General features: G+C 44.4%; 1 protein-coding gene across 6 annotated transcripts in view; it reads right to left on the reverse strand.

Moving 5' to 3' along the window:
* The window catches only part of LOC311102739 (protein Smaug homolog 1-like), a 68,062-nt gene that overhangs the window by 19,158 nt on the left and 34,737 nt on the right, over positions 1-14,167 (reverse strand). For 4 of the 6 annotated variants that reach the window (XM_084144119.1, XM_084144117.1, XM_084144118.1 and 1 more), the window contains exons 3-4: positions 11,782-12,372; positions 800-1,156 (exon numbers count right to left, since the gene is read on the reverse strand). In XM_084144119.1, coding sequence (XP_084000245.1) covers positions 800-1,156; positions 11,782-12,372 — 948 coding nt within the window. The remainder of the gene's footprint in view (positions 1-799; positions 1,157-11,781; positions 12,373-14,167) is intronic. The other 2 variants (XM_084144121.1, XM_084144120.1) reach the window with 1 other exon arrangement.

The following is a 14,167-nucleotide window of genomic DNA, read 5'->3' on the forward strand; positions in this document are numbered from 1 at the left end:
AAAAGCACAAAAAACAGGCCAAACAAGACAGGTCGCTTCACCCTGCGAGAAACCACACGTCTCCCTCCTCTCTCTTCCTTTCTGGGAAATAGTCCCCCTCACACCAAACACATGGTTGGAGAAGAGTTTCTAGAAAACATTATGGGAGAATCTCAATTGCATACTCCACGCGTCCGCTCTCCTCGCCTCTTTATCAAAATGTATATTGTAGTGAACTGGTCATTGATTTTTTATTTTATTAAAAAACTTCAAATATCAGTTGCAATGTCAGTCCATCAATGTCAGTTGGAAGAGAGCTTTTGTCCTGGTCTGAGGAGGTTATTGTTGAAGAGGCATTATAGGGAGATTCTCTCTTGTCCTCTCTCCTAGCCTCTTTCTCAAAACCCATTGGAGGAAAAGGTCAGAGTGGAGGGACCTTTGGCTTTCTCATCCAATGGGTTTTGAGAAGGAGGCGAGGAGAGGGGACACAAGGAGTATGCAATTGAGAGTCTCCCTAAGATACCTCTTCAACAATAACCTCCTCAGACCAGGACAAAGGCTCTGTTCCAACTGACATTGATGGACTGACATGGCAACTGATATTTAGAAGTTTTTAAATTTTTTTATCAATGACCAGATCACTACAATACAAATCTAACTGCCAAATGCTGTTGGGGGGTAGCATTGGTCACCTCAAAACAAACAATCGATGAGGGACATCCTGAAGTGAACACCCTCCACCCCCCATGGCTGCCTCCTCCATGCTACTCTGTCCACTGCGCCTAAGCTACGCATGAGAGCGGTGGAGTACTGAACTCACCCCTCATGCCGCTGCCCTCCTCGTGGAATGTGCTGCTGCGGTGCATGCCTCCTACACAGCAACCATCCTCCAGGTGCTCGCTGCCGCCGCTGCCCGACGACGCTACGCTGCTCTGGGGGGAGAGGGGAGCGTGGTGAGGGTCAGTGGGGGCCAGCCCCAGCCCTCCTCCTCCTTTTCCTCTTCCCCGGGGCCCGCGCAGGTCCTCCTGGGAGAGCCAACCGTGACCCAGACCCAGGCCCAGGGCTTGGCCGCCCGACGAGGAGGAGGAACTGGCCAAGGAGCTGCCGCTCATCGGGGGGGTGAGGGACACCGAGCGCTTCAGGGGACTGTGCTGCCCGCCGCCACCGCCGGACAGGACTGCAAGACACACACAAGAGACAGGGGGAGGGGAGGCCCAGACAGTTAGAAAGGGGCTCAGTTCAGCTGTCTGTCTACTAGGATCCTACTACAACAACACACTCTGTTAGCTAGAGAACTAGTAGGGACATACGGACAGATGGGCATGGTGAGGCCCAGACCAGACCAGACATGAGCCTTAGCCTCCCACTCAACTTTGATACTGCAACCAATTTATTGATTACAACAGCCATTCACAATACACGGTTCCCCAGCCAGAAGCCTCTGTCTGCACCAGAGGGAAGTAGGCTAGTGGTGATGGCGCTCTAGTGAGAGGTGAAAGCAGCTTTTTCAGTCAGAGAATCAGGATTATGGAACACCCTGTCAACCAGTGTGAGAGAGTGCAGCACCTTTGCTAGCTTCAAGGCAAACCTGAAAAAGTAGCTGAAGGCAAACCAGTCATGTGAACATTAAGACATTCCGACTCTTAAGATGGCAGATACTGTAGGACCAAGGGACATTTAAACACTGATGTAATATCATTATATTGTCTATTGTTGTACATACAGAACCAGTCAAAGGTTTGGACACACCTACTCATTCAAGGGTTTTTCTTAATTTTTACAATTTTCTACATTGTAGAATAATAGTGATGATATAAAACTGTGATAACACATGGAATCATGTAGTAACCAAAAAAGTATTAAACACATCAAAATATATTTTATATTTTATATTTGAGATTCTTCAAAGTAGCCACCCTTTGCCTTAATGACAGTTTTGAACATTGTTGGCATTATCTCAACCAGCTTCATGAGGTAGTCACCTGGAATGCATTTCAATTAACAGGTGTGCCGTGTTAAAAGTTAATTTGTGGAATTTCTTTCCTTCTTAATGCATTTGAGCCAGTCAGTTGTGTTGTGACAAGGTAGGGGTGGTATACAGATGATAGCCCTATTTGGTAAAAGACCAAGTCCATATTATGGCAAGAACAGCTCAAATAAGCAAAGAGAAACGACAGTCCATCATTACTTTAAGACATGAAGGTCAGTAAATCTGGAAAATGTCAAGAACTTCAAGCGCAGTCGCTAAAACCATCGAACGCTATGATGAAACTGGCTCTCATGAGGAACGCAACAGGAAAGGAAGACCAAGAGTTACCTCTGCTGCAGAGGATAAGTTCATTCGAGTTAACTGCACCTCAGATTGCAGCCCAAATAAATGCTTCACAGAGTTCAAGTAACAGACACATCTCAACATCAACTGTTCAGAGGAGACTGCGTGAATCAGGCCTTCATGGTGAAATTGCTGCAAAGAAACCACTACTAAAGGACATCAATAAAAAGAAGAGATTTGCTTGGGCCAAGAAACATGAGCAATGGACATTAGACCGGTGGAAATCTGTCCAAATTTGAGATTTATGGTTCCAACCGCTTTTTCTTTGTGAGACGCAAAGTAGGTGAACGGATGATCTCCATATGTGTATTTCCCAACGTAAAGCATGGAGGAGGAGGTGTGATGGTGTGGGGGTGCTTTGCTAGTGACACTGTCTGTGATTTATTTAGAATTCAAGGCACACTTAACCAGCATGGCTACCACAGCATTCTGCAGCGATACGCCATCCCATCTGGTTTGGGTTTAGTAGAACTATCATTTGTTTTTCAACAGGACAATGACCCAACACACCTCCGCTGTGTAAGGGCTATTTTACCAAGAAGGAGAGTGGAGTGCTGCATCAGATGATCTGGTCTCCATAATCCCCCGACCTCAACCTAATTGAGATGGTTTGGGATGAGTCAGACTGCAGAGTGAAGGAAAAGCAGCCAACAAGTGCTCAGCATAAGTGGGAACTCCTTCAACACTGTTGGAAAAGCATTCCAGGTGAAGCTGGTTGAGAGAATGCCAAGAGAGTGCAAAGCTGTCATCAAGGCAAAGGGTGGCTATTTGAAGAATCTCAAATATAAAATATAATTTGGATTTGTTTAACACATTTTTGGTTACTACATGATTCCATATGTGTTATTTCATAGTTTTGATGTCTTCACTATTATTCTACAATGTAGAAAATAGTAAAAAAATAAAGAAAAACCCTTGAATGAGTAGGTGTTTAAAACTTTTGACTGGTAGTGAGAGTGAGTGAGTGAGAGAGAGACATTAGATAGATAGGAATATATATACATTATACATACACAAAAATATGACACCCCTTCAAATTAGTGGATTCGGCAATTTCAGCCACACCGTTCCTGACAGGTGTATAAAATCGAGCACACAGCCATGCAATCTCCATAGACAAACATTGGCAGTAGAAAGGATGCCACCATCAAATTTCTGCCCTGCTAGAGCTGCCCCGTTCAACTGTAAGTGCTGTTATTGTGAAGTGGAAACGTCTAGGAGCAACAATGGCTCAGCCGCGAAGTAGTAGGCCACACAAGCTCACAGAACAGGACCGGCGAGTGTTCAAGCACGTAGCGGGTAAAAATCGCCTGTCCTAGGTTGCAACACCCACTACCGAGTTCCAAACTGCCTCTGGAAGCAACGTCAGCACAAGAACTGTTCGTCGGGACCTTCATGAAATGGGTTTCCATGGCCGAGCATCGCACACCAGCCTAAGATCACCATGCGCAATGCCAAGCGTCTAGCGAGCGAGAGAGAGACATTTTCCCCTCCCTTTACACCTACACAACTTTCTTTGGACCCCTGCGGAAGCTTACATGGTGTCACAGAACCTTCCAGGTGAAGCTAGAGTAGACTGAGTGGGCACGCTGGCTTAGAAGGCAAACAAAATAAGATGTACAGGAGAGCGCTTTATGTGCCCACTTCCCGGCCAGTGTGTGTGTGCGCGTGTGCCGACCTCCAGTCTCTTTATCCCCCTATATGCGGCACCACTAACTGTGTTGGCCTGGCTATGTATAGGACTTCACGGGCTGGTTTAAAATAGGTGCCCAGCTAACATTACAAGCTCCAGTCCCTAAATATTAGCCATTTTCCTTAAATACAGACTCTCCACAAAGGCTACCTTACATGGGTAAGGGATGGGTGCCTGGGATGGGGCTAGGGAGGTACTGTGGGGTGTGTGGTGGGGTAAAAGACTGGGTGAGGACTGGGTAGAACAAAAGGTGAGGACAACAGTTCACCTGACAAGACTGAATACAAACATTACTCTGTTGATTTTATGTGCATTTTACATTTACTGTACGAATTTGTTGATAACAATATCTGAAAATACTCTGGATACCATAATGAGAATATTCCTGTAAAATGTGACTAGTTTCAGGAAACTAGGCATATGTCGCACGTCACTACTTCACAGGAGAGGCATTTGAACACGTTTTTGAATGCGTTTTTGGGCATAAATGCCTTCTGGAACGTGAACTTTCATGTGCCTTAATAACAAACTTGTATGCCATCTGTAAATACGAATACAATTGTTAAATTACAAACCTAGTTGGTTTAGCCACAGAAAAAGTCAGGAACCTTCCCGCTAACCATGATTGGCTGAGATAATGGATGGGCTGGACATGCAGAGATATGAGTTCGGATTGGTCTGCCATGAAGCATGCTTCGGTCTATAACATGAGCTGCTCAGTATGTGTAGATTATCCTTTCTACTGCAGCTTTTTAAAAAGATATCATGAAGACCTCCAATGAAGAAGTTGACTGAAATCACTGGAATGCCTGGTGGAAGCAGAGTATGATAGCTAAGGCGATGGAGAAAATTGCAAATATGCGGAGGGAGTCGAAAAGAGAAAATACAAAAGGCTGTTGTATAAAACACCTGTCTCCGGATTACATCTTCAAACTAAGGGCAACCATGGCATCCGTGACAGAGCGGGAGAAGCGTTCATCCATGTAGATGGATAAGAGAGTCTAGCTAGCTACATTTTCAGATATGACATGTTTCAAATTTTCACAGAAAGTCGTTTTCATTGCAAGTTAAAGCGTACTGTTAGCTAGCCAGCTGACGTTAGCTGGCTGGCTGGCTTGCTAGCTAACGTTACGTGTATGATCTGCGTAGTAATATTATTTGTAATCTCAGAAAGCGATTTGCATTGCTAGTTATAGCCTAATGTTAGCTAGCTAGCTAACATTGAACCTAGTTGGTTAACCTGAGTTATCTGCAGATTCATGCATGGTAGTAACGTTATGAGTTGGGATTATGGTTAATTGTTTAGCTAGCTAGCTTTATTTTGTATAGTGTGTGTTTACCAGACAGTAATGTGAAGAACATGATCTGCACCAAAGTCAAATTGGGATATAACGTTAGGCCAACGAGACAGAGAACAAGTTCTAACATTCGCAGGTGAAATAAAAGCAGGGCATTCTGTCACACTCACAACTGTAAGCTATTTTTTGTAATTAGCTTGCCATTAACTTGTAAATAATGATCTTGTTGTGAGAGTCAGTGCAAATAGTCAGGGTAGCCATTTGATTAAGTGTTCAGCAATCTTATGGCTTGGGGGTAGAAGCTGGTCATGGCTAGGGCTGTGGCGGTCATGAAATTTTGCCAGCCGGTAATTGTCAAGCAAATAACTGTCGGTCTCACGGTAATTGACCGTTAATTAACAAACACATTTAGCATCTCCTGGCTTCCACACATAGCCTACAAGCCACTGATGCAGACCTTTTTGAACATCTACATTTTAAAAAGCCTAATAAATCTAAAGAAGCATGATATCAAGAAAATGTAGCCTATTTCAGAAGAACAGAATAGCATACTCTGAGTTGTCCTGATGTTAGGTCCTGATCTGGCTATGCCAAATGGCTGTGGGCTACACTAGTTCATTTAGCAGACAAGATTTGCTTAGAATTCCGTGGCATTATTTTATAGTATGAAGAATACAATTGAACAAAGCTGAATAAAATAGGAAGGACATTTTCTCCAAACGATTTGAGGAAGTGCGCACATGTGGCTATCCTGTGTTGAGCGGTTAAAAATAAATAGGCATTCCTATATGCTTAATTTAGAGTTATTAATTTAACTTTAGTTGTTCTACAAATGTTGGGCTTTATGTTTTAATTTTTAATACGTTGTAAGGCTGCATGATGCGACTACTGATGATTTGAAAAAAGTCGCTTGAAAGGCATGTGCTCTGCTTAGTTTTTTTTACGCAGGCTGTACACACTACATCAGTCACTCATTCACAATTTGACAAGCCCTTGATAATGCCCAAGATTTCACACCGGCATCCCCTTTGTGTGGCCGTAATGCACCCTAAAATAAACCATGCCTTTTGCGGCCAGTGGCTGTTGTGCCCTTCTCCCTGAGTGCTGTGCACTCCATCACGTGATTGGATCTTTCTCACAGGCTACAAGTAAAAACCTTTTTTACGCAACAGATCAGAACATTTAGCTTAAAATGTTGATAAACCTGTGAGGCGCCTGTTTCTCAACTAGACACTAATGTATTTGTCCTCTTGCTCAGTTGTGCACTGGGGCCTCCCACTCCTCTTTCTATTCTGGTTAGAGCCAGAGGTTTGCACTGTTCTGTGAAGGGAGTAGTACACAGCGTTGTACGAGATCTTCAGTTTCTTGGCAATTTCTCGCATGGAATAGCCTTAATTTCTCAGAACAAGAATAGACTGACGAGTTTCAGAAGAAAGTTATTTGTTTCTGGCCATTTTGATCCTGTAATCGAACCCACAATTGCTGATGCTCCAGATACTCAACTAGTCTCAAGAAGGCCAGTTTTATTGCTTTTTTAATCAGCACAACAGTTTCAGCTGTGCTAACATCATTGCAAAAGGGTTTTCTAATGATCAATTAGCCTTTTAAAATGATACACTTGGATTAGCAAACACAATGTGCCATTGGAACACAGGACTGATGGTTGCTGATAATGGGCCTCTGTACGCCTATGTAGATATTCCATTAAAAATCAGCCGTTTTCAGCTACAATAGCCATTTACAACATTAACAATGTCTACACTGTATTACGGATCAATTTGATGTTATTTTAATGTACAAAAAAATTGATTTTCTTTCGAAAACAAGGACATTTCTAAGTGACCCCAAACTTTTGAACGGTAGCGTATGTACAAAATGTTATGACTGTAGCTCAAACGGGACAGGATATATACAGTGAGGGAAAAAAGTATTTGATCCCCTGCTGATTTTGTAAGTTTGCCCACTGACAAAGACATGATCAGTCTATAACTTTAATGGTAGGTTTATTTGAAGAGTGAGAGACAGAATAACAGTAAAAAAATCCAGAAAAACATATGTCAAAAATGTTATAAATTGATTTGCATTTTAATGAGGGAAATAAGTATTTGACCCCTCTGCAAAACATGATTTAGTACTTGGTGGCAAAACCCTTGTTGGCAATCACAGAGGTCAGACGTTTCTTGTAGTTGGCCACCAGGTTTGCACACATCTCAGGAGGGATTTTGTTCCACTCCTCTTTGCAGATCTTCTCCAAGTCTTTAAGTTTTCGAGGCTGACGTTTGGCAACTCGAACCTTCAGCTCCCTCCACAGATTTTCTATGGGATTAAGGTCTGGAGACTGGCTAGGCCACTCCAGGACCTTAATGTGCTTCTTCTTGAGCCACTCCTTTGTTGCCTTGGCCATGTGTTTTAGGTCATTGTCATGCTGGACCCATTTTCAATGCCCTGGCTGAGGGAAGGAGGTTCTCACCAAAGATTTGACGTTACATGGCCCCGTCCATCGTCCCTTTGATGTGGTGAAGTTGTCCTGTCCCCTTAGCAGAAAAACACCCCCAAAGCATGTTTCCATCTCCATGTTTGACGATTCGGGATGGTGTTCTTGGGGTCATAGGCAGCATTCCTCCTCCTCCAAACACGGCAAGTTGAGTTGATGCCAAAGAGCTTGATTTTGGTCTCATCTGACCACAACACTTTCACCCAGTTCTCCTCTGAATCATTCAGATGTTCATTGGCAAACTTCAGACGGCCCTGTATATGTGCTTTCTTGAGCAGGGGGACCTTGCGGGCGCTGCAAGAGTTCAGTCCTTCATGGCATAGTGTGTTACCAATTGCTTTGTTGGTGACTATGTTCCCAGCTGCCTTGAGGTCTTTGACAAGATCCTCCCGTGTAGTTCTGGGCTGATTCCTCACCATTCTCATGATCATTGCAACTCCACGAGGTGAGATCTTGCATGGAGCCCCAGGCCAGGGGGAGATTGACAGTTATTTTGTGTTTCTTCCATTTGCGAATAATCACACCAACTGTTGTCACCTTCTCACCAAGCTGCTTGGCGATGGTCTTGTAGCCCATTCCAGCCTTGTGTAGGTCTACAATCTTGTCCCTGACATCCTTGGAGAGCTCTTTGGTCTTGGCCATGGTGGAGAGTTTAGAATCTGATTGATTGATTGCTTCTGTGGACAGGTGTCTTTTATACAGCTAACAAGCTGAGATTAGGAGCACTCCCTTTAAGAGTGTGCTCCTAATCTCAGCTCGTTACCTGTATAAAAGACACCTGGGAGCCAGAAATCTTTCTGATTGAGAGGGGGTCAAATACTTATTTCCCTCATTAAAATGCTAATCAATTTATAACATTTTTGACATGCGTTTTTCTGGACTTTTTTGTTGTTATTCTGTCTCTCACTGTTCAAATAAACCTGCCATTGAAATTATAGACTGATCATTTCTTTGTCAGTGGGCAAACATACAAAATCAGCAGGGGATAAAATACTTTTTTCCCTCACTGTATATTCTTGTTCAAAGTTTGACATTTCAGTTGATTACTTTAGTGCTCCCCTTGGGCCATCAGTGTAATTTTGTAAATGACGGATCTCTATGGCAAGATGCATCATTCATCCAAGTTTAGTTCAAATCGGGCCAGTGGTGTCTGAGATATTATGTGTGACCAATGCAGGTTGTACACTACACGAAAATCGCTGAGCCTCACATTAAACAACCGCCTTTCCTGTAGTTTTTTTTCTCTTACCAACGTGGTACACTTAATGATGGGTCACACACTACAAGATTCTTCACTTGGTCGTGAGGATCCCACGCTGTCTTGGCGAAAACAATGTGATATGATTAGCTAGTTAACGTAGCTAGAACGAGCAGCCTCAAACATTTTCAGTCAGGCATTCACGCTTGCCATACAGATTTGAAATATCTAGCAAACTTTTTGAATAGAATAAAATAGCTTGTGAACTTCAGAGCTGTAATGATTTGACACGTTGGCAAGTAAAAACGCATACTAGTAATAGTCATCGCTTCTGCTCAAGTCTACATATTCTACATATGCGAAACAATGTCATCTCACTGGCTTCTTCTCTAGTGAGCTCTCGTTGGCTATTGCTGATCACCGTTCTCAAACCTTGTCGTTGCACATTTCACACTACAAGAGCATTGCAGATAGTGCCAATAAAATCAAACATGTTTGAAAATATCTGGACTTCTGGGACTGCTCAAAGACGGGATCGGTAGCCCTCAGATTGCGTCTCTGACCCACTCACATTAAACACGCGTCGATGAAGACCGCGCACCCTGAGTAGTCAACTACATGGGTATTTTGTCTCCGATTTCAAAAACTTGTCTGGGACAGGTAAATCAGGTCCAAACTCGTGTAGTGTACACCTGGCTTAACATACATACTAACATTTGTATGAACGTATGGAGACAGATCCATAGTCCCTCCCCTCCCACCCGATTTCATTGTGGGGGAGAATAATTATATGGGTCCAGTCTCCAAATTAGGGACTTTTAAACAATGGAATATTTCTATACAAACTTTCTCACCATAATCTACAACTCCTTTGTATATATCCCTATATTTAACAATCAAATCTAAATGGAGATTCCTAAACACTTCTTGGGTAGCCTAGAACAGTCTTATGACTCACCGGTTGAAATGGTTGAATATAAAATCCAAATAGAGAAAATTACTTAATGTGGGTATAAACTAAAAATATTTTTAACCTAACCATCTTGGCTGACAGTCAATTTACTTGCATTGTGGTGAGGATTACTAGGGCCACATTCAGTAAGCAAACATTGTGTATCGTTGCAAATAGAAATGTCATGAATAGAGCTGACACGATTCCTTATTCTACATATCGGGCATGTTTGTTCTACGTGACATATCTCTATCAGAATGTTCTACAAAGTTGTGCCCAACCCAAGTTGCATTCAGCAATTCAAACAGATTCAAACAACATCCTGGCTGATTGGCTGGCTAATCCCACATTGACCGCCCCATTGGCTAAAAGGAGGGCAAATCTAGGTTAGAGTTGTGAAATCGTTCCTTTGTACGATGGACTGATGGAGATACTGCTGAAACTGAAAAAATAAAAGAGGATCTTGTGCAGGGCCCGGAGCTTTAAATGTCTCCTTATTTATATCCTCAGCTGTCTTCTTCATTGGAGAAAAAAAATACCATTGCATTCTTCGGCTGGAAATATCCTGCTCTAACCACAGATATGTTCAATCTGAATAGCTTTGGGGTGCTGGACCACAGTAGGGCGTACACACCCACCTGTCGCTTTAGACTTCCACATGGCGGGTAGACATTTTTCTTCCGTTTGTCAGAGGTGGCTACTGGCTGGGTTGGTTGGTTTGTTTGGAGTTTGTTTACCTGTGTGACGGCCTGACGGCATTGGTTCCGGGTATGGCCGATCTAGAATGTTCTAGGACTAAAAATCTAATCAAATTTGATTTGTCACATACTTAGTAAACAATAGGTGTAGACTAACAGTGAAATACTTACTTACGGGCCCTTCCCATAATGCAGAGTGAAAAATTATAGAAAAATAATCATGCGAGAAACTTTGGAGGGATAACCTGGATGATGACAGATAGTGCCACCTTCAGACTTATAGGGTTAGGGTCAGGCTTGGGTTCAAATCCTATTAGAAATAGTTGCAGATAGAAATATCACAAATAGAGCTGACATGATTCCTTATTCTCCATATCAGAGAGGCATGACATCTCTATCTTTGTGTTCAACTACCTGAACATTCATTCAAATACTTTAGCTGGGTTTGATTGAGCTTGCCTGGCACAATGGAACCAAAAGAAGTCACAAAACTGCAAACCCCGGCCACCTGGCACTCCAGACAGGATAAAGAAAAAACAAAAAGTATTATAAATATTTCAAATAGTATTTGAACCCAGGTCTGGTCAAGGGGGAAGACCCTTTATTTGAAGCGGTTACGAATACACTAAAGAGGTGTAAGATGTCACACTAAATCACACTAAACTATCATTTCAGTCCGGAGACGAGTTAAGTCCCTTTAATAAAGACCACCCTCTCGTCAGTAGCGTTCAGGAACCCTGACTAAGCACATGCAACTCCTGAGCATGCTGCTAAGAGTGAGAGTCTTCAAATCCAAAAACAACCATAAGTGGTGGAGGAGGCCACCTCTCGACACTCTACACAGCATCCTTTCCTCGTCTCCTTTCATTCACCACAACTGACTGCGAAAAGCTTGGGTAGCTTTTCAAACCTAACGACTTGCTCTTTGCGGGATAAGCCAGGTTACTACTGTAATGTAAACAGGGTGTAAACAGGGCTTTATATATACAATTTGATCGATTGATTGGACTCCTTTCAGATCAGTGCTGATCCAGAAAGAAAGTAAATCAGGAGAGGACATGAGGAAAGGAAGCTGTGTCAGACTATTGGGACGTAACCTATAAAAAACAGGAAATCGAAAAAGGAAGAGCCACTCACTGGTGTGGCTGCTGCTACCCATGCCAACCGTGTTGATACTCCCAGGCACCGACAAGGACGGGTAGAGCGCCAGGTGCCCGCCATTCTCACTCCCTCCATGCCCCTGCTGTTGCTGGTGCCAACCGCTGCCCAACCCCGAGTCCCTGGACCCCTGCCAGCCGTTGAGCCTATCATCCGAGCCGTAGCGCTGGTGGTGGTACAGGTGGCCCAGGTGGCTCCCTGAGGAACTCGAACTGGACCCCGACAAGGAGAGTGTCGAGGGGGGCGTCTGGTGGAGCGAGGCCGGGGCGGGGGGCGGTCGCTCCAACGAGTCGCCCCGGGCAGCGGCACGCTCCTCCAGGTGGTTGAGCCAGAGGGCGAGGGCGGCTCGGTCGTCCAGCGAGGTGGCCGGGTGGATGAGGGCATAGGAGAGGAGTTGGCGTGACTCTTCGAGATGGCGGCCATGGTCGATGGTGTGTGCCAGGATGCGGGGGAGGAGGCGCATGTACTCGCCCTTGGCTTCGACGTTGCCCGGCTTGAGCAGGGGCAGGTGGGTGAGGACCAGGGAGATGACGCGCTCCTTGGGCTCGCCCTGCCACTGGCTGATCACCACTGAGGGAAGAAGAGAGCGGAGGGGAGGGGAGAGAAAAAAAGAGAGAGGAAGGGTTAGTACAGCAATCTACAGTACAACATAACATATATAAATATTCAGGATGGTGCGACGTTTTGAATTAGGCAGAAAGCAATGTGTGTGGGACGATCCCTTACCCAGCAAGTCAGAACATCAGTTCTGTTCTACACAATATCTTTCGGTGGAAATGTTCTGTAATTGTCTTTTGCACTGGGCTGAGTGAAGCCCGGGATAAACCCATTTGTATTAGCTCGTTCTAAGGAAAGAGGCAGGGTGGATTTGACCTTCGGCTCGATAGAACTCCATGGTTCACAGGCAAAGCCACTCTCCACATCCCAACAGATTCTCAATATATCCCCAACATATTGTGGGAGCTGGAAGAAAAATAAGTACTTCAGGTATTCCAAAACAATTATGTTGTGGGAGCGCTTGCTTTTGCTTGTAGGAAATCCAGATGCCTCCCCCCCCCACCCTTAAACAGGACTTGACAGGAACATCAAATTATCAATAAACTGTTTACAACCACATATGGCGGGGGGCAGACGGAGAAAGCAAGGGGTGGATGGAGGAACGAGAGGAGATAGAGGACAAGATCGATGACGAGGAGATTTCAAGTTTTATTTTCCTCTTGGTAAAGAAATCGGCCCATTCAAATTCTTTAAAAGTGCATCCCTCCTTCCTCTAAGTAATCACGGAGTAGAAATGAATGGATAGGTGAAAGCCATGTGGTAGAGCCCTCGAGTTCACTGGCCCAATCATGCCTAATCAGTGATATCATCAAGGAAGGACGAATGGACTTTAAAAGGAATTTAAACAGGGGTATCTAGAAGTTTGTTCGTTGAGCCCTAGGCAGTGACATTGCTATACCTATCTTGTGGGGTTGTGGAGCCTATTGTCATCTGAGCACTGCAGCCGTGAGAAGCATCTCAGAAACATAGTGTCATTCCTATCAGGTTGGGACAGAGGCTATACATACTCCCGGGTCGAAGCTGTGGGGCTCAGGCCTGACCGGCACTGAGAATAGAGGAGACTATTGTAAGAATAGAGGATACTGCGGTCAGCCCAGGGGTTAACTTCCTGTTTAGGGATCGGGATGTGTGTGTGTGTGACCCTTTACATCATTGGTTAAACATAACAGGCCGGCAGATGTAGGCTACTGTAGTCCTCATCTCTAATTCTGATACATGATGAGAGGGAAGAAATAAATAATAAATCACAGTATTCTCCGGAGGTCACAGCTTTGCCACTAAAACAAAGGTAGAATCCCAATTGGAACTCTATTCCCTATATAGTGCATTACTTTTGACTAGGGCCCATAGGTCAAACGTAGAGCACTATATAGGGAGCAGGGTGCCATTTGGGACACGTCCTGAGTCCGGAGGCTTGTTTGGGAATGAGGCGGGTCGTCTCCTTGTTTAGAAAGCACACAGATGTCACCTAATGGGGACCGCAGGTGGGCGGCTCTGTGGCCTATGATTAAGTGTTCCCTTCGGTAGCTAGGGCCTTTTTCTGGCACTGCCATTTTTACCGTTCAGGCGCCCTGACGGCAAGCGAGAGAGGAGGTAGAAAGGGATAGAGAGAAGGAAGAAGACAGAGAGAGAGAGCGAGAGCGAGAAAGGGAGGGAAAGAGAAGAGAGGCAGTGAAAGAGAAGGAGGAAGAGGAAGGGAGAGAGTGTTTGAGAGAAAAAGAAAGCAACAAAATAGCGGGAAAGAGAGAGGGAGTGAGCGTGAGAGGACACCTTCCCAAAATCCTCTAGTGGAGATGTGATCCTTTCA

Source organism: Coregonus lavaretus, assembly GCF_964263955.1.
Source record: "Coregonus lavaretus genome assembly, chromosome: 27".
Classification (NCBI taxonomy): domain Eukaryota; kingdom Metazoa; phylum Chordata; class Actinopteri; order Salmoniformes; family Salmonidae; genus Coregonus; species Coregonus lavaretus.